This window comes from Marmota marmota, unplaced genomic scaffold (assembly GCF_001458135.2).
Source record: "Marmota marmota marmota unplaced genomic scaffold, marMar, whole genome shotgun sequence".
NCBI classification, from domain to species: Eukaryota; Metazoa; Chordata; class Mammalia; order Rodentia; family Sciuridae; genus Marmota; species Marmota marmota.
Genome location: NW_026000005.1, coordinates 24,679,633 through 24,698,091, shown reverse-complemented (window position 1 = coordinate 24,698,091; position 18,459 = coordinate 24,679,633). Strand labels below are relative to the sequence as shown.

At 42.0% G+C, this 18,459-nt stretch overlaps 1 protein-coding gene across 4 annotated transcripts in view; it reads right to left on the bottom strand.

The window, feature by feature from the left end:
* Pard3b (par-3 family cell polarity regulator beta) overlaps positions 1 to 18,459 on the bottom strand; it is a 981,002-nt gene that overhangs the window by 40,223 nt on the left and 922,320 nt on the right. For 3 of the 4 annotated variants that reach the window (XM_048808385.1, XM_015481294.2, XM_048808387.1), the window contains 2 exons: positions 14,676 to 14,755; positions 2,323 to 2,379 (listed from right to left, as the gene is read on the bottom strand). In XM_048808385.1, coding sequence (XP_048664342.1) covers positions 2,323 to 2,379; positions 14,676 to 14,755 — 137 coding nt within the window. The remainder of the gene's footprint in view (positions 1 to 2,322; positions 2,380 to 14,675; positions 14,756 to 18,459) is intronic. The other variant, XM_048808386.1, reaches the window with a different exon arrangement.

Sequence of the window (18,459 nt, the reverse complement as noted above, 5' to 3'; positions counted from 1 at the left end):
TATAATCAGAGCAGGTGGGGTATAAATTGGTGCAACCTTTTTGGAGGTCAATCTGGAAATATATATTAGGAACTTTAAAAATATTCACATTCTTTGACCTGATAATTACACATGAAGAATTTATCCTGTAGCCTGTTTGACTCATGACATAATACTTTCTGTTCTAAGAGGATGAGACTAAGCATCTTAATGGAACTGAGTGTGATTGATCCAATTTTATAGGCCTCATGGATTCAACATGGGTACCTAATGCTAAGGTAAGACCATGGAGACCACAGGAACTATATGACCAAGCCATAAGACTACCTTCTGTATTTGACCAAATTCCTACCATTAGTCAGAGCAAAGGTGGCATGTGAAATCCACACAAAACTTTACCTTGTGTGCATTTACAGCCACGATCATACAGTCACCGCAGACACCCAAATCCCCATCATTCATTAATGGGTGAGCTTGAGGTAAGCACCTTAGCACCAAATTTCCATTTTCCTAAGGCTTTCCATAATCCCCAGGGGTGCTGCTGTATTTCAATGATGTTCTGAGCATGGGCTTAACAGAAAATGATCTTATCAAAGACCTTACATCATTTTTTAAAATAAATTCTTTATTCATCAAACAAAAAGAAACTAAAAATGCATTCTTCCAGGGTTGCCCTCTCAGGCTGCTCTGTTGGTGCTATTGGTATTCATTGCGTTCCATGTAAGACATGACCAATTCCCAGAGACCCTACTTCAGAAATAAAATGAAGGCATCAGGATTGTCTGGGGCTACTTAATCATTATACATTTTTCTCTCATAAAAGGCATTCAGGACTGATCCACCTTGACCCTGGGACTTCACACTTACTAGTTGTGGTGGCACTCCTGTGCCCCATCCTCACCCTCTTGGCGCTCAGTGTCCACTGTACTCTTTGCTCCAAGTCCACCTGTTCTTTGGTTTGAGGCTTTCTGTCATCAGTGCACTGAATGGGCAGAAGTGTTGGGGAGTTGGCTCCTTAGAAGCAACCTTAGTCAGTGTCAAACGGGACTCAAAAAGATGGATGCCTCAATATTCCCATACTGCAGGTGGGACAAGGTGCATTCCCCACTGTCTCAGAAGGCCCAAGCAGAACCAACAGCCCCGGCTTGCCTGCAGCAGTCACCTGCTCTTTGCTGCTCTCTGCACTGGGTCTTTTCTTCCACTCAAATCCTTGCCTCAGAGTCTGCGTCTGGGGGAAAAGCCAGCTTATGACATCAGAATGAGACCTTTATGTTTTGATTAAATTTTGAATTTTTTCCTATAAAATTTTTAGAACTTCCAGTAGTCTTTGCTATCTTTGTTGCTCAAGCAATGAGAGTAGAAGGAACTCCCTGTGTCCTTTATCCAAAATCACCTATTTCTTACATCTTGCCTTCTTTACTGTGTCATTCATTCTCTTTTTTTCCATCCTGTTCCGTTTCCTTCTCTTCCACCTTCCATCTTTCTCCCTGTATATACATACATGTATATGCATGCACATATTACTAAATATACATACTAGCATTTTCTGAACCAATTGGGAATAAATTGGACACTAGTGCCTCTTTGCCCTTAAATATTTCAATGTGTATTTCTGAAGAATGAGGATTTTTGGTCTCATAAGCACAGACCCAAATCATTCCTATGATTTCTTCTTACCCTCATGCTTATGGTTTATGAGGTCGGGGCTATGCTTAGTCACAGAATGCCAGATGACATTAAGCCATCAATTCTTCCTACTTGAGAAAAATATCATTTCCAGAATGAAATTACACAGACAGTGATAGATAAGGCTCTGCAGTGAACATGAGCAGAGGCGACATGTCATAACCACAGACTGGTACCCGCCCAGGCCTTTGTGATTGGCACTGTGCACCTCCCTCTTTTTCTACTGAGTATGAGATTCTGTGGCTTATTACATCATCCCTCCATGATATGCCCTGGGGACTTTTGTTCAGTTTTCACAAATACGCATTTGTCCAGCATCCTACTTCAGCCTGTCTAATTCCTGTCCACATGGAGCCATCCTATAGCACATCTGGAGACAAAAGGCCCTTCAGATGGAACATGTCACCGCCTGCACTCATGATCATCCCCCCAAACCTTGTGCTCTCCCCAAGCAGTGTCCCTGTCAGGGAAGGGGCCACCTCCCACACTGCTGTATATGGATCATTCTGGACACCTAGTTTTGCTTTTCCCTTACACCACAGAGGCATCCATCACGGAGGCCTGTCAGTTCTCTTCACCACCTTGCTCCGGTTTGGCTATTGTCCCCACAGCCCTGGTAGACACTACCATCATCTCTCCCCTGACGATAGCAAATACCTTTGAACTGGTCTGCATCCACTCCAGCCTCCCTCTGAACTGGTCTCTATCCTGCAGCTGGAAGAAGATTTTAAAACACAAATCTATGTCATCCTCCGGTTTACAATCCATCAAAGGTTTCTAAATCACCTTTGAATAAATACACCCTTAACTTGCCTGCCCCTGGTCTGACGTCTACCTTCCTTTCCTGCTAACTCTTGTGGTCTCTATCTCAGCCATGCAGCCCTCCTTCAGTGTCCATTACCAAACTCTCTCTTCCCACAAGGGCCTCTGTACGGCTGTTCTCTCTGCCTGGGATATTTCTTATTTCTTCTCTTTAATCTCCATTAAAACAACACTGCCTCCCTTGATTTGGTCCAACTTCTCATTACATTTTCTTGACTCATGTACCTTTCCTTGTTTTGTAATTGGCAGAGTTGCAGTTTTATGTTTTATTTGGGATTGTGTAATTACTATCTTCTGCATGAGATTATAACCTCCACAGGACAGGTACAGTGTCCTTGTGGGCTTAGTGTGGAATCCTCCAGGCCCTGTGGTATTTTTAAACCTAGTAGGTGGTCAGTAAATAGTTGTCAAGTGGCAGAATAAGAAAGGGTAAAGGACTTTCTTAGCTCTAATAAAGTTGCAAAGATAGCTCCAGCTGACCTTTTTTTTTTTAAATTAGATATGAAAGAAGTGACCAGAAGAGGGACAAGCTGAGAAGTTCCAACTGTGGACATAGTGGTAATGTAAGTGACTTGTCTATAACCAGCCCACAGCCGGCAGTCATCACATTATCTTGGCCACAGTACAGGCAACACATCCGGAAATTACTCATATAACACATTGGCTAGAAGTTCTGTCTTATATATGTAGACCTGATTTTGATGTTGGAAAAAACCATAAAAGGGTGTTTCACATTCAGACCATTTAGTGTAAATTGTCAAAGGCACCAACACATTAATGGAAAGTGACCAAGAAGCCTGATACAAACTCCATCCTGATTTTATACAACTGTTTCCAGGAAAATAACTTCACTGTAGCAAATTCCTTCTCAAAATAGCTCAACATGCTTATTTTCCATCTTAAACTCCTGCTACAACAATTACAATTCTTTCCAGTACCTTGTGAAAACCAGGCTGTCAGACACTATCATTTCTGGAAATGAGTCTGCATTTGCTTCTGCTACATGTAAGCAATTAGTGGGCAGAAACCTTATCTAGCAGTCACCACCCTGTCTGCACTTCCAAGCAATGGCCAAATTTGAAGGGGACTAATGATGCCTCACAGCATATTGTTGGTGGAGAATGGCCAACGAGAATTGCCAGGTTCCCACCTATTTAACATGTCATTCCATGTTCAACCATAAGGGTCAGTTCTGCTGATTGTTGAGTGGGGCAGCCCTTGGTTGGGACAAGCCCCAACCACTTCTATCTAGGCTTAATTGAAGTCTTGGAATATAAGTGGGAACACATTCTGGAAGCTGCTCTTTTTGTACCAACCCTTCTCACATTTGTACCACAAATGTTTGCCTTTGCTGGAAATAATGGAGCTGGACCAAGGTGTTTCTGGCACAGTGACGGAGGTCGTGGGGCCTGTGTCACATGAGATCCAGGGCACAGATGGGCTCCTGTGGCACCATCATGGTGATCAACTGCCAAACCTCTCTTCTCTGGACTCAGAGCTGCAGAGTCAGCTGAAGCAGTCCTTCCACAGTTATCTGGCATTTGCATCTCAGCCACATCCCCCGAGGATCTGTCAGCACTATACCATGAAAGGACCAACCATACTTTCCTGGCTATGAAAACTGCTGAAGTGGAAAACTGGTAATTTTTTCTAACCCTCTAGCGTAACACAGAGGCAGTCTTTTAAAAAAAAAAGTGCACTGTTTTAAGGATATTTCAGCTGGAAGACAGTGGGAGTTTAAATATGCTAAGGGGAGTTCTGGGTTCATGGTTGCTGTTCTTAGACGTTTTGAACGCCTACCAGGGGACTGTTCATTTAACATCCCTGGGTGTATGTACACTCAGTGTGTCAGGGTGAGACCAGCACAGTGAGGGCTGCCTCACCACAGGACTGTCATGGGCTGCTTCTCTTCTGCCTGTTCACAGCCAGCCCAGTTGTAGACAGCCTGATGTAGTGGAGGGCACAGAGGTTCCAGAGGTAGAAGAAACTGGACTAGATCTAAAGCCTGCCGCTGATTCTGTGTACAATCTTAACCATGCTATTTTGCATCTCTGAGCCTCAGTTTCTTCATCCAAAACAGGGATAATAATTTCAGAACTGTTACAAGAAATACATGAGGTGACATATTTAAAGAACCTATAGAGCTCTTAGAGCATAACAAAACTCAATAATTGAGTTCCTTTATGGTTCCTTTTCCCACTTTCCAAGTGCTTCTGTTAGGAGAGGGCTGCAGAGTGAAATCTGAAGGCAGGGGACTGGGGTCTGGGGGCTGGCAGTCTGGTCCAGTAATATGAGTACAGGCACTTGTGCCCCACACAGCCAGAACCATGCACAGCCTTGTGTCTGCTCCCATAGGAACAGAATAATTAGGAAAATGGGGCCATGTTATTTTAACTTAGGAAAAACTTATCATAGTGATATAAGAATAAAGACTATGTGGTTCAAAAGTATTTGGGGGAGGTATTAGGGATTGAACCCAGGGGTGCTTAACCACTGAACCACATCCCCAGCCCTTTCTATCTTTTTATTTAAAGACAAGGTCTTGCTAAGTAGCTTACGGCCTCACTAAGTTGCTGAGGCTGGCTTTGAACTTGCCATCCTCTTGCCTCAGTCACCTGAGCCTCTGGGATTATAAGTATGCATTATCGCTCCCAGCCAAAAGCATTTTTTAAAAATCTACATAAATTCCAAATTATTTCTTGCATTTGATTACTTTTTTTATTTTAAAACCTGTAGATTTTAACATTTCCCCCCTTTTTTGAACCCTAAAAGAAAAGTGAATATGAATGTATTCTGGGTGGGTGGTAGTGCTGGGGATGGAACCCAGGGCTTTGTGAATGCTAGGCAAGTGCTCTACACTGAGCTACATACACAGCCATGAAAGTATTTTTAATATGATCTGAAATATCTTTTGTCCTATAAACATATGATTTCAAGAAAAAAAGGGGATTATTCTAATGTCAACATTAGTGGTGTGGCAAAGTAAAATAAAAAAGGCCTTGGAAACCAGAAAGATCTGGGTTTGAATTTTGGTCTGGATTCTGCCACTTGGAGGATGAATTCTTTTTTTTTTTAGTTAAGGATCATTGTGAAGACTACTACCCAGTCGATTGGGAGGATAAAAGGGGACAAGCTAATACTCAACACAGCTTATGACTCCTCCCCCTTTGCCTCCATTGTCCATAGTTTGATTTAATTTTTAAGTATCATTGACTAGGAAAAATCATGACACTTTGAAACAATTTCATGCAGATCTTGGTATTAAAAAAAGAGAAAATAAACAGTGATTTTACTGCTAAATACTCCCATTGAATAATATATATTTGTCTATGTGGTGAGACACCAACTTTTTTTTTAATCCAAGATGCTTACATATGTTAGTGATGTATGCCATTTAAAATAATCATAAAGCATAGGCCTCACAAGTATACAAATCAGATATTCTGGTGGATGAAAAACTTGCTGTAGGTTGATACAGGATGCCTGCATATAGCAAACCCTGGAACGTGGGCCAAGGGACAGTAGCACATGGCTGGAGAGAGATAAAAGACAGGGGGAGGTGGGTGCAGAATGAGAGTATGAATTGTGCAAAACAGTGTAGTATTGTTAAGAAAATCACCACTATAATTCCAGGGCAATGAGCTTCTGGAGGCAGATGGTTAGGATGGTAATAAAATAAGAAAACATCAAGAATTACCAAAGAATACGAGAAATTAGCAATACTCTATATTAAGCAGATGCCTAGGCGCACGCACACAGACACACAAACACAGACACACACACACACACACACACACACACACAAATCCCTTCTTTTCTTTTGGCCGGGGAAGTGGGAAGTAAATTCTAAACCTTATGTAAGTGTATTCAGGAAGGAAAACATGGAACTCAGCTTACCAAGCTTAACATATTTCAAGTCCAAGGTAATGTCAAATTTGGCACTCTTGAAATAGCAGGCACATATTCTTCCTCTAAATAGAGTACTTAGCCAGCAAATATGCACTAGTTTAGAATTTTCTATGGAAAATGAGAAAAAAGTAAAAAAATCTATGGAATTTAATATATATGGCCCATCAAGATTTAGTTAAAGCTACTTTGGGGACATCAGTAGTGTAATGGGTCTTAACATGTTTTAAATCACTAATATTCTAACTAAACTCATAATGGAGGCCTTCAACTGAATAATTAATATCAAATATTCTAACTGGCATCAAGGATATATTGGCTATGAGGAAATGATGAAAAGTTTGATTAAAATGGACTTTTATCCAAGGAACTAAGTGACATAAAAATGATATGGCAGTAGCATTAACCCCCTGATCTCAGCTGTTTGGCATCTTAAAGTGATATTACATGCTAGGGCTTTTGCATTTTCAGGAAGTTTGAGTTGACACTGGAGACATCTTTATCTCACAGAGAATTAAATCGCTGCTAATTCATCATTTTGTCCTCAGCATGAAGACTGAGGAGGTGTCAGGGGGCCAAACAGGCAGCTGACGCTACTTAGAAGGGAAACTAGAGACAAGATTTCCAACACAGGAACCTGAAGAGAAGGGATGAGAACACTTAATATGGTGGAGCGAAGGAGTGTCACTGATTTTCAGAAGGCATTAAACCCTGTCATTCCTGGATGTGGAGGATCTGCTCAATGTGAATTCTCCAGCTCATTTTAGTATTCCTGCAAAGCAGAGCAGCGGTGTCAACCACAAGCCCTGAAGGGGGTTCCTTGTGGTGAAGGAGGTCCTTCTGCTAAGGTTGTACCATGAGGAAGGTGTCAGAGACTGGCCGTGGTGCATAGCATCCTACCGAAGCATGACAGGCTGTCTGGAGGCTTGTGGGGAAGTAGTACTAGTAGCTAAAACGGCTTCAAATTTTGGTAAAACATTCCACTGGCTGCCATGATTTCAGGGAGCAGTCCATACATATATTCCCATGAAGTGCCTTATTTGACAATGGGGCTTATGGAAGAAAGAAGTACTCAATTTGGCAGTATGAAGACTTTAACTTGTTCAGACCCCAATGGTAAAAACTCATTCGCAACCAGACAGACAGACAGACACACATACACACACACACACACACACACACACCTAAGGTTCTGATTGCTTAAGTTTTTATTGAACTCATTAACTTACTTAACCTGAATTACTCATTGAATTACCGTAGAGATAACTTGAGCCAAAGCTCAGGACTGTGGCATTGCTGGAAATCACTGCAGAATTCAAATGTCACCATCTGCTTAGCAAGTGTTTCAAGAGAATGCAAGGTTGGCAGAGGATAATTCAATAGCAGCGAGCAGAGCAGAAGTTAACTGGAGAAGAGAACAAGAGAACTCAGAAAGACAGCATTTCCAGCAATAAGGGAAATGACAGGAAAAGGCTTAGAGGCTGCCCAGACAACATGCTTTTGGGGATAATAGAATGCAGGTTGCAGGCTTTAAAGTTAGCCATCCCTTGGGACTGGAGTCTTCTCAAGGATGGGCAAAAGCATATGTAGGCATGAAAGCTGAAACCAACAAATTGAACCAACTGGAATGTTAAAAGTGGAAGTATGCTCTTACGGCATGTTCTCCTGAACTGAACACAATCATACCCAATATGAAAACACTGGGAACACACTTAGAAAGCAAATTTATTTTGGGTTCCTAGGAAGCAAGCATAAGCTGTTTGCTCCTTCTAAAGTTGCTCTTTCTATCCAAAATCAGCTCTGGTATGTTGCTCCTCATTACAGAGCCAAGTTGAAAGCTGCTTGAGATGTGCAGAGAAATACATTTTTCTCCCAAGTAATTTTGGTAATATGGCTTAGAGTGGTGACAGGACTGGAAGCCATGCTTCCCAAGCAGGACCTAGGTCCCTCACTGGTCTTGGGAAAGTGGTCTTTTCTGTTCACAAGAGTGTTCATGCAGTGCACCACCAGAAAATTCATTGTACTCTTTTTACTTCTGCTAGACATTATTCTTTTTTTTTTTTAAATATTTATTTATTTTTTTTAGTTCTTGGCGGACACAACATCTTTGTTGGTATGTGGTGCTGAGGATCGAACCCGGGCCGCACACATGCCAGGCGAGTGCGCTACCGCTTGAGCCACATCCCCAGGCCTAGACATTATTCTTAATCGCGAAGAACCAAAGTACCAATTTGCAGACGCTGCTTTTTCAACTCTCAGGAGTGTTCTAACAAAACAGGATTCTCTTTTTGGTAGGCAAAGTATATTGCTTAATGTTCATCTAGCAATTACACATTAAACTGTTCATATTTCAAATGAAGGGCCCAAGGGAAGGGGGAAAGAATTGATTTTATGACAGCATTACAGAGATGGTTGAAAGGCATTACTTAACCTGTATATTAGTAATGTTCTGTGTCATATACAAAGATGAATAAGACATAGTCCCTGTCCTCAAAGGCACTTACAGTTTAATAAGAAAGATAAACAGGCGAGCAAATAATATAAGGGAGCATGCTAATCACAGATCTGATGGTGGCTCTGCCTCTGAGTTAGACCTTAGCTGCAGTGGTTCTATGAACAGACTTACAATCAGACTGCCCAGGTTCAAGTCCCAGCTCTGCCACTTCCTAGGTACTAAACTTGGACAATTTTATTCAATCTCCTTATGCCCATGTCCTTGTCTATGAAATGAGGAATAATAATAATAGGGTCGCTCTTGAGTCATAGGGTTGCTGTGAGCATTAAGTCAGTAGATGCAAAGTGTTTAGAACAGGGCCAAATAAGTGCTCAGCTAGGGTAACTATTTAGAAATTGGGACTCCTATTGATTCCAGGAAAAAGTAGACATTCTCATGGAATACTTATATTTGCAAAAGTGCCTTAAAATAAACTGTCAAGATAGCTTGGGGAGGTTTCTTTCCCCTAAATGACCTGTATAAAAACAAATCTATACTCATCTGTGCATCAGCATGATAAGAATCTATTGTATGTATCACTGGTTCTGGTAGTAGGCATAAAAAAATCATGCATACAAGATGAAGTATCTTATTTCAAGGAATTTATGATCCAATGGAGGTAGAAAGGGTTAATGAAGAATTATAACCTAGGACTGAGGATGTAGCTTAGTGGCAGAGTGCTTACCCAGATTGTACAAGGCCCTGGGTTCAATCCCCAGCACCAGAAAAGGTAGGGATAAGAATGAGAATAAGAATTAAAGATAATTTAGGGTATTTTGAGTGGTACTGGAAAGGAACCAAATAAATGTTATAGACGTTAAAAGGAAGAAGAGCCAAAGAAAGATGACTTGGGTTTTGGCATGCTACGTCAAGCAAGAGTGAGATACGGAGGTTAGCCAGGTACGTTCAGAATCATCATCATCATGGTGAGAGAACTGAATCTGTGGGAATACAGGAGACTGCTGAGGGAGAATCTACATAAGGGAAACAGCTGGTGGCAGAATTGAGGGGAAGTCACAGGGGTATGATCAGAAGCCTGGGATAGGTGGCTGCAGTGTGATTGGTCCTGGAACCCCCAGGCATAGGCCAACTTTACTCAGGAAATGAGGGCACTGGAGGAGGCAGGAGGGTTCTTCTCTGAGGAACAAGATTCAAACACATGGGGCAGTTCCGCCACCCCAGCCTTGCTTAGCGGTGAGCCCTGGAGCTACATGCTCAGCGCTGCCCTGTCCAAAGCCAACAATAGCTAGGTGACTCTCTGGGGCTCCTCCCACTAGTGGAGAGGGTGCTGCATTCACACCCTGTCTGCTCTGGGAGCTAGGGCATCATATTAAGACTTCCACCCTGGTATGGTCCTAGCCTTGTATCCAAGTCTTGTTGGCTTCTAGCCTAGACCCGGCTCAGCATCCCATATAATGGATCCCCTAGTTATAAGAACTGCTATCTCCTTATGGGTCCATTAGCACAGCTCAGATCACATTAGTTTGCTGTATTTCCTTGCTCTAGATCATCTGATCATCTGCATGCCTGGTTTTCCCTCAGAGTCAGCTAATTCTTCAGCTGCAGTTAGTACTCCAGTGGTCACCATGCAGGTGTTGGCTCTTCCCTTCCCCATAGGGCCGAAGGGACTCTCAGCAAGCTGTGCAGCTGAACCTATGCATAGGCAGGGGGAGGAAAGCAACTGCAGGGACTTAAAGATGCAGCCTGGAGAGGGAGAGTTGTGGTAGCAGGTCCCTAGGAAGCCAGTGAGAATATGGGTTTGCCTCATTACAGAAAAGAAAATGGCTTCCCTATAGAGCAAATCAGAGAGAGCTAGCAAACAAAAACAAAAACAGTCCTTCAAATATGTCAGGCTCTTTAAGGAGGACTTGCTTATATTTCCGTATTGTATTTAATACTCATACCAGTGCTAGATGGAGACCTTATTGTCACCCTCATTTGCATATTAGAAAGCAGAGCCTTGGAGCCATTAGATCCCTGGCCAAGGCCACACAGGTGATGAGTGACAGAGCTGGAGCTTCACTCCTGGCCTGGCTCCAAGCTCTGGGGAACTGTGTGTCAGTGGAGACTCAGCATTCTGAGGGGCGGAGAGCAGAAGAAGTTGAGGGACTCAAGTTGAGTGCTTCAAGGTCATAAAGGAAGGGAAGTGAGGTCATCTCTAGAGATGGGGCTTGGGAGCTTAGTCATGTTCATAAGACTTAACAGGAGTAGAAAGGGGTCGGAAGGGCCACTGCAGGATAGTCAGGGGAGTTGACTACACGACTAAAAGGAATGCTGGCCGGCAGCAGCGGCCCAGCTGGCGCTGCCTCATGTGAATTTTGTAGTGTAACCGATGAATGGGGTTTTATGAATCTCCCCAGCCACCTCCCACCACCCACGCACACAGGACTGCAGATGAGATGCAGCCGTGTCCTGCTCGCTCCTCAGGACTCCACACTTGATTATAAACCCGGAAGAGCAACATCATGTGCTGGTGCACTGAGCCATCTGTAGAGAAGGGGCTAATGGGCTCCCGCGGGGCCAGGGATGGGCCAGGTGGGAACGGTGGAGGCTTGAGATGGGAGAATAGAGAGTTCACTACTGAACGGGCCGACTGTGAGGAGGCCTGTAAAATCAGAATGGGGCCTGAGAGAATTGAAAGGGGCTGGCAGGCTGAGTGAAAAAAGAAGTCGTTTGCAAAAATGCATGCATGGATGTTCACACATTACAGCAGCCCAGGAAACAGCCACTTCCCCACTCACCTAGGGTGAGTAATAATTTGTGTCAGGCAAGAGTAAGGGGATGCTGATTTCATTCTGTTTATGACCAAAGAAAACTGGGGCCCAGGTAAAGGCCTGGGGTTCGCTAACGAGGTTGTATTACAAACCACACTCTGCTTTCTAAAACAGCACCCTCAGGAGAAAAGAAATAAAGTTATTTTTCTTTGGAGGCTGAAGATTTAACATTGCTTAACAATAACACTTAACATCGCTTAGCCTTTGGCCTTAGGTAGCTTCCGGATACCAAGCTCTACGCACTGTCTTCCTCCTGTGCTGGCCAGCACCCTGGCTTTATTTTGTGTGGTGTCATTTAGTTTGGCAGCAGTCTGCTTGGGCCTGCTTTAAAGATGACAGAGTTCCATGAACTCTTAGAGGGGAGCCCCTTGACCGGGGCTCCTCACCTACTCCATGCACTGTGGGGCACTTTCTCTCTGCAGATGCCTCCAAATTTGGCGTATAAATCAGCGTTATTGAGTTTCTCATAAAAACTCCTGTGAAGATCTCCACAAACAACACAGGAACCATATCAGTCAGTAGCATATTAAGTCCCCCGTAAGAAAGGCCACCAACTTCCTAGAGATAGAATTTATTCCTATTTTTAATTAAAAATGTAACTCCATAAATATTTTAATGCTCCCTGCCTCTGACAAAGAGGGCCCCCGTGCCTACAGAGCTGTATTTGCCTCACTGTCCGGGCAAAGGGAGGGAACAGGGAGCTGGTGTGATTCAATTAAGAGGATGGTAAAATCTCCAGGGGTGGGGGTGGGGTAAAAGAAAACCAGGGTCACTGTCACAGGCATTCAGAGCTGAATCGGCACACTTCTCAGAGGCCAGCAGTGTACCCCTCACCTCCGCATTTTGTATCTCATTGGGGAAATATGGTTCCCATGGATTGGGCTCAGTGCCTGGGAGGGAGCTCTGCCTCTCATCTCCTCTTCAGATGGTGAGAATGGAAACACGGGTTTGAGCTCTCCCATCGAGAAACTGGTGCCAGGGGTCTCTCATGCATTTGTTTGGGCCCTGTTTATTCTTAGTCATGGCTGCTTCTAGTTGCCAGGTAGTTACAAAGATCTGTTTGCACGTGCAACTAATCACCCCGAGCATTGTGTATGTGTGTGAATGGACTTCTCGCCAAAATTATTTTCAGTCTAAGATAGCTTCCCTTTCAATCACAGTTATATTCTCAGGGCTGGCAGGATTTTGTCAATTCATACTTTGTGATGATAGCTCCAGAGCCTCGGTCGGCATTAATGTACTCTCTTTGTCAGAAACCCCTTCCACAGTGTTTATTCTTCAAACCGACTTGTTTGGAGTCAGCCATGATTGAGTATTTCAGAGCTAATTAGTGAAAATAAACAGGAGTTGGAAATTCAGAGGCCTTTATATTAATAGTGCTGTAAGCATTTGATGCATTATGGCAAAAGGCTGATTTTCTTGACTCCTTTACTAAACAGTGTAGTCCTGAGGGTAGAAATGGGATCGTGTCTCAGTCTCTATGTTTTCAGGGCCCAAAATAGAGTAGACAATCAGTAAATACATGGGGAATGAATAAATGAATAAAATTTATAGAATTTTAAATGTGTTTTCTGTGCTTTTGATTTGTAATATATATATATATATATATCTCCATTTCTGCACTCAGAGTACGAGCTGGCCAGGAAGGCATTAAAGCATTTCCAGTTTTCCTCCACTTCCTCCCTCCCCACTAGGAACCTACCACTTTCCATCTGCTGTAAGTACAATTTCCATACACTTCAGCAGTGAAAGCCGGAAATCTTACATATTTAAGACAAATTTTGGAAACTACTTCCATTTTTTAAATGAAAACAAAATACTAGGCCAATACAAAATAGGGACAGGAAATCATGGATGATAAAAAACTACGAGACAACATTAAAAAAAGAAGAAGAACACAGGGAGATAAATAAAATACAGTTGTGTGGAAGCATTTGAAATATTGCATTCGGGTATTCTGTCTAATCAGTGTTAAAAACTGGTTTCTGCTAGATTTGAGATTTTGTCACTTTTGAAAAATCAACATACCTAGGCCAAGAGTGTTGTAACAGTAAGGATGTTATTTTTATCAATTTACCTGCAGAATTACAGCCAACAAATAACCCAAAACAGTAACCCCATCTCTAAGTTAGCAAGCCAGCAGCTCAGCTTTGATGGCCTTAAAGCTGTGCTTGGGTCCTCCCCTCACCCATTTCTAAGGTAATACTCTGAAACATTTCAGCTTCATGGCTGACATTAACTTTTCTTTGTCTCTCATTCAAACTCACTAATTCTCACACTCTCAACTCATCTCGCTCCCATGGTAGCTGGAGGCTAAGTCATCTTAGAAAGGTTTCCTCTTTGTCCTGTGCTCTGATAGTGCACTAATATTACTCTTCATCTCACAGATAAGAGTACAAACCTCTGAGAATTGCATCTCATTTTCAGAGGTGTCTAGTTACAGCATAAGTGGATCAGGTTAGGTCTGAATGGCCAAGCAAACTTTTCCCATGTCATTGTTTCTTTCCCTCATTGTGTCTGGGCCTTTTGGCGACATTTGCTTATTGCTTGAGGACACTGTCAGATACTAAATCAAGTAAAAAACACCTTCCCAGGTTCACATTTCTCTCCTGCTTTTTAACACCCACAAGAAGCTCCAAGGTTAAGGTTGGCCTGCCCTTTCTTACTGGTAACTTCTAGGACAGAGGATTTACTATTTTATTGTCTCTAAGCTTGGTGCAGGATGTTCAATACCATTTTTATAGCCATGGCTTAGGATTTCCATTCAGTATCCAATATTCTTGCTGACATGTTCAATTGCAATGATATACTATTTTCTCCCCTTAAAAAATAGCCCACAAGTGTTTCAATTATTAGCACAGTTGAGAAGATGGCAATAGGGCTGCAGCAGACAGCAGTAAGGCAAAAATTATAACATATTCTCCATTTCAAAGCCAGATTTCTATTTCATATAGACTTCTCTAAAGGCTTCATTTGTGGGTGAGCTGGTGATGGGAGACCCTTCTGTGACCTACCTGGGTAAAGATGCATACTGTCTCTCCAGCCCCTCAAAGCGGAGGTTGTGTGCATTCCCATCTGGACCTTTTCCAGACACCTGTGGAGAGAAAAGTAATTAGAAATGAAGAACCATTATATATCCTGGGTACTGACAATGCATCTCAAAATTATAATCGGTGCACAAATGCTGCAGCTGCCTGCCAAAAATCAACCACAGGAAAGCAAGCAAAAACTCAGCATCCCTATAGGAACTGGTAATCAAGCCACAAATGTGGGTTTTACCAACAAAGTCACTTCTTTCAAAAAAGGTCATTTTCAAACTGACTCCCTCCTGTCTCCATGCTAGGGATACTCTGTAGGCTGTAAACCACCTTCTTTTTCTTTATAAAATAAACTTCAGTTTTTAGGATAGTTTTAGATTTATAGAAAAACTGAGCAGACAGCACAGACAGTTCCCATATATCCTGCACCCAGTCTCCCTATCACTACCTTCTTACATTGATATGACACATTTCTTATGATTAGTGAATCAGTATTGACATATTACATTACTGCTAACTGAAGCCCATATATTCTGAATTTTACTTAATGCATTTTCTGTGTCCAGGACCCCATAACATCAGAAGCTCCTCTTAATTAATTTTTTTTAAAAGCACCTTTTCCACAAAACTTACAGATACTGGGGACAACTACTTTTCTACTGCACAGTATCTGAACTTCACTTGGTTCCCTTCCTGTGAACAACCAAAAAGTGATAAACTGTTTCCCACCCATATGAATGGAAAGGAACTTTGTCCCTTCCTGTTTACTTCCTGGATTCACCTCTCTTGGAGCCTTTTCTGTCACCTTCTAGGATCCTGCAGGGCAGCCACTACCATCCAGTAGGTTCTCAATAGCATGTTGGTTCCTTTAATGTAAAGACCTCATATCTTACCCTGCCATGAATATACAGGTATTTAAAAGTGCTTGTTGAGTGACTGATTTCTTACCTGTTCACATCAACACATGTAGTATTACAGACCATTCACCTGCTTGGGCATGGGAGGAACAAAGAGAAAACCCAGGTTTTTATAATTGGGTGGAGAGGAAGAGAGCATGCCAGTTAGCACAGGAAGTAGCCAACTGTGTGGAGGTCAGTAGTGGAACTTTCTAGACAGCACTCAACAAACTGGAAGCTATTTTCTTCCTACCCAAAGTCCAAATTCTACAGGAAACCACTGTCCCAGATTGTGTGGGGTGTGTGTATGTGGGGGAAGAGAGGCTGTGAAAGCAAATTCATACAGGCATTGAGAATAAGAAAGACTATTGTTTTTTTCTTTTTTTTAATGAGAGATTTTTTTTAATACTTTTATTCTATTTATTTATTTTTATGTGGTGCTGAAGATTGATCCCAGTGCCTTGCACATGCTAGGTGAGCGCTATACTTCTGAGCCACAACCCCAGCAGAGGAGAGTATTCTAATTTTTGCAGAAGGCCCTAGAGAATGTGTCCTGTAACACCTCTTTATATATCAGTAATACATGGAACAGGAGTGGTTGGAGTTATGTGAGAGGGATAGAGTCCAGTGAGGTACCTACGCAAAGGTGAAGACTGTGCAAACTTCAAAGCAGCTGCAGATAGAGATGCCGAATTCTCTGCATTAGAATAAAACCCCGATTGAAGCCACTGACCTTCCTGCAGTACACCAGAAACAAGGATGGTGACAGATGGGGGATACTTAATAGAGCAAAAGAAGTGAAGGGCAGAATACCATCCTCAGCCACATCTATATAAGGTTTGTTTTGTTTTTCAATAATTTCTTATGGAGGAAGAATTCATGTGACTACTAGCACTATGTTGAAGATTTTTAACTGTAGAGGTGGGAAAGGCACTATGCTTATGTATCCTAAGTATAAAATAAGACATTCTATTTTTTTGTAACTGTAAATTTTCATGTTAATACTTACAGTATTCAGAACTGGTCTGGCCTCATGATGATGGAGGCTAATATTCTGGTAGCTGCAGGAGGCAGCACCTATGCCTATTGCTGTTCTAGCGAGCTACCTACCTGGCATTCTAGATTCTGTGAAATGTAACATCATCCTTGTCCTGAGGATCTTTCTGTCTTGTTGGGAAAACATGCATTATAAATGAAAATAAAGAAAGACGACTGCTTGATGTCTGACCAAGTACTACTCCGGATGCTACCAGCAGTAGCACAGATGGGGCCTGCAGGTGTTAGGAAAAACTTCATGGGAGAAGCAGAACTTGGGCCAGGTTTCCAAAGATGGGCATCATGCTTGCACATCAAGAATTATTCTCTTCTGCACCAACTGTGTATATATTGTGTGCTTATTAATATTGCAACTTCATGAATGCAGTCATCAGTTAGTGATTACTGAGCACCTACCATATTCTAATGCCATGAATGGCACTGTATTCCAAGCAATGAGTAAATCCAGGCCCTGTTCTCCAGGAGATGGGCCTGCAAACAATTATGGTACAATGAGGTCCCCCCTAGTGTGGAAGTCTGAGTAAAGAGGCAGCACTAGAGGGAGTTGAAGACAGCTTCAGATGGGTGTTGATGCTTCATCAGAAACTTGAATATGAATGAGAAGTGTTTTTTTTTTTGTTTTTATTTTATTTTATTTTATTTTTTTTTGCGGGGAAGAAGGATGAAGATGTAGAAAGAGAGGCCAATCTGAGTAGAGAGAATAACAGTGGAACAACATGGAGGCATAAAAATAAGCTTTGTTTTCAGAGGATGTAAGGATTCTGGTAAAGCAGAAGCTGTAAAGAAAAGGATGTCATTAAATAACAGTAGGACCACTGACACCACTACAATGGCTGTGGCTATCACTACTGCACTGTCATTGTTAAAAGAATACTTTTGGCGGCAGTTTTAGGTTCACAACAAAATAGAGAAAAAGGTACTGGAGAGATTTCCCATAAACCCTTGCTCCTATATTTGCATAGCCTCCCCCATTATCAGCATCCCCAACCAAAGGGGTACAACTGTTGCAACTGATGAAGCCACATTGAAACATCATAATCACTCAAAGTCCATGGTTCAGTTAGGGCTCCCTTTTGGTGGTGTACATTCTGTGAGTTTAGACAAATATATAATAACATGTATTCAACATTACAGTGTTACATAGAAGAGTTTTAATGCCCTGAAATGCTTAAGGCTCTGCCTGCTTATCTTTCTTTCTCCCTATCTCTTGGAAATGATTGAACTTTTTATTGTCTTTACAGTTTTCACTTCCATAATGTCAAATAATGAGAATCACATATTATGTAGCCTTTTCAGATTGACCAATTTTGCATAGTGATATGTATTTTAGTTTCCTCCACGTCTTTTCATGGCTCAATAGCTCATTTCTTGTTAACACTGAATAATATTCCATTTTCTGGTTCTACCACTGTTTATTTATCCATTCATCTACTGAAAGACATCTTGGCTGCTTCCAAGTTTTCACTGCTATAAACATTTATGTGCAAGTGTTTGTGTGGACATAAGGTTTCAACGCCATTGGTTAAATACCAAGGAGTGCAATGGCTGGATCATATGGTAAGACTACATTTAGTTTTATAAGAAACTGCCAAACTGTCTTCTGAAGAGCTGTACCATTTTGAATTTCCTCCAGCAATGAATGAGAGTTCCTGTTGCTCTGCTTACTCAACAGCATTTAGTATTGTCAGTGTTTTGCATTTTCACTATTCTAATAGGTAGGTAGTGGTATCTCATTGTTGTTTTAATTTGCATTTCCCTGAGGACATATGATACAGTACATTTTTCTGCATGCTTATTTGACATTTGTG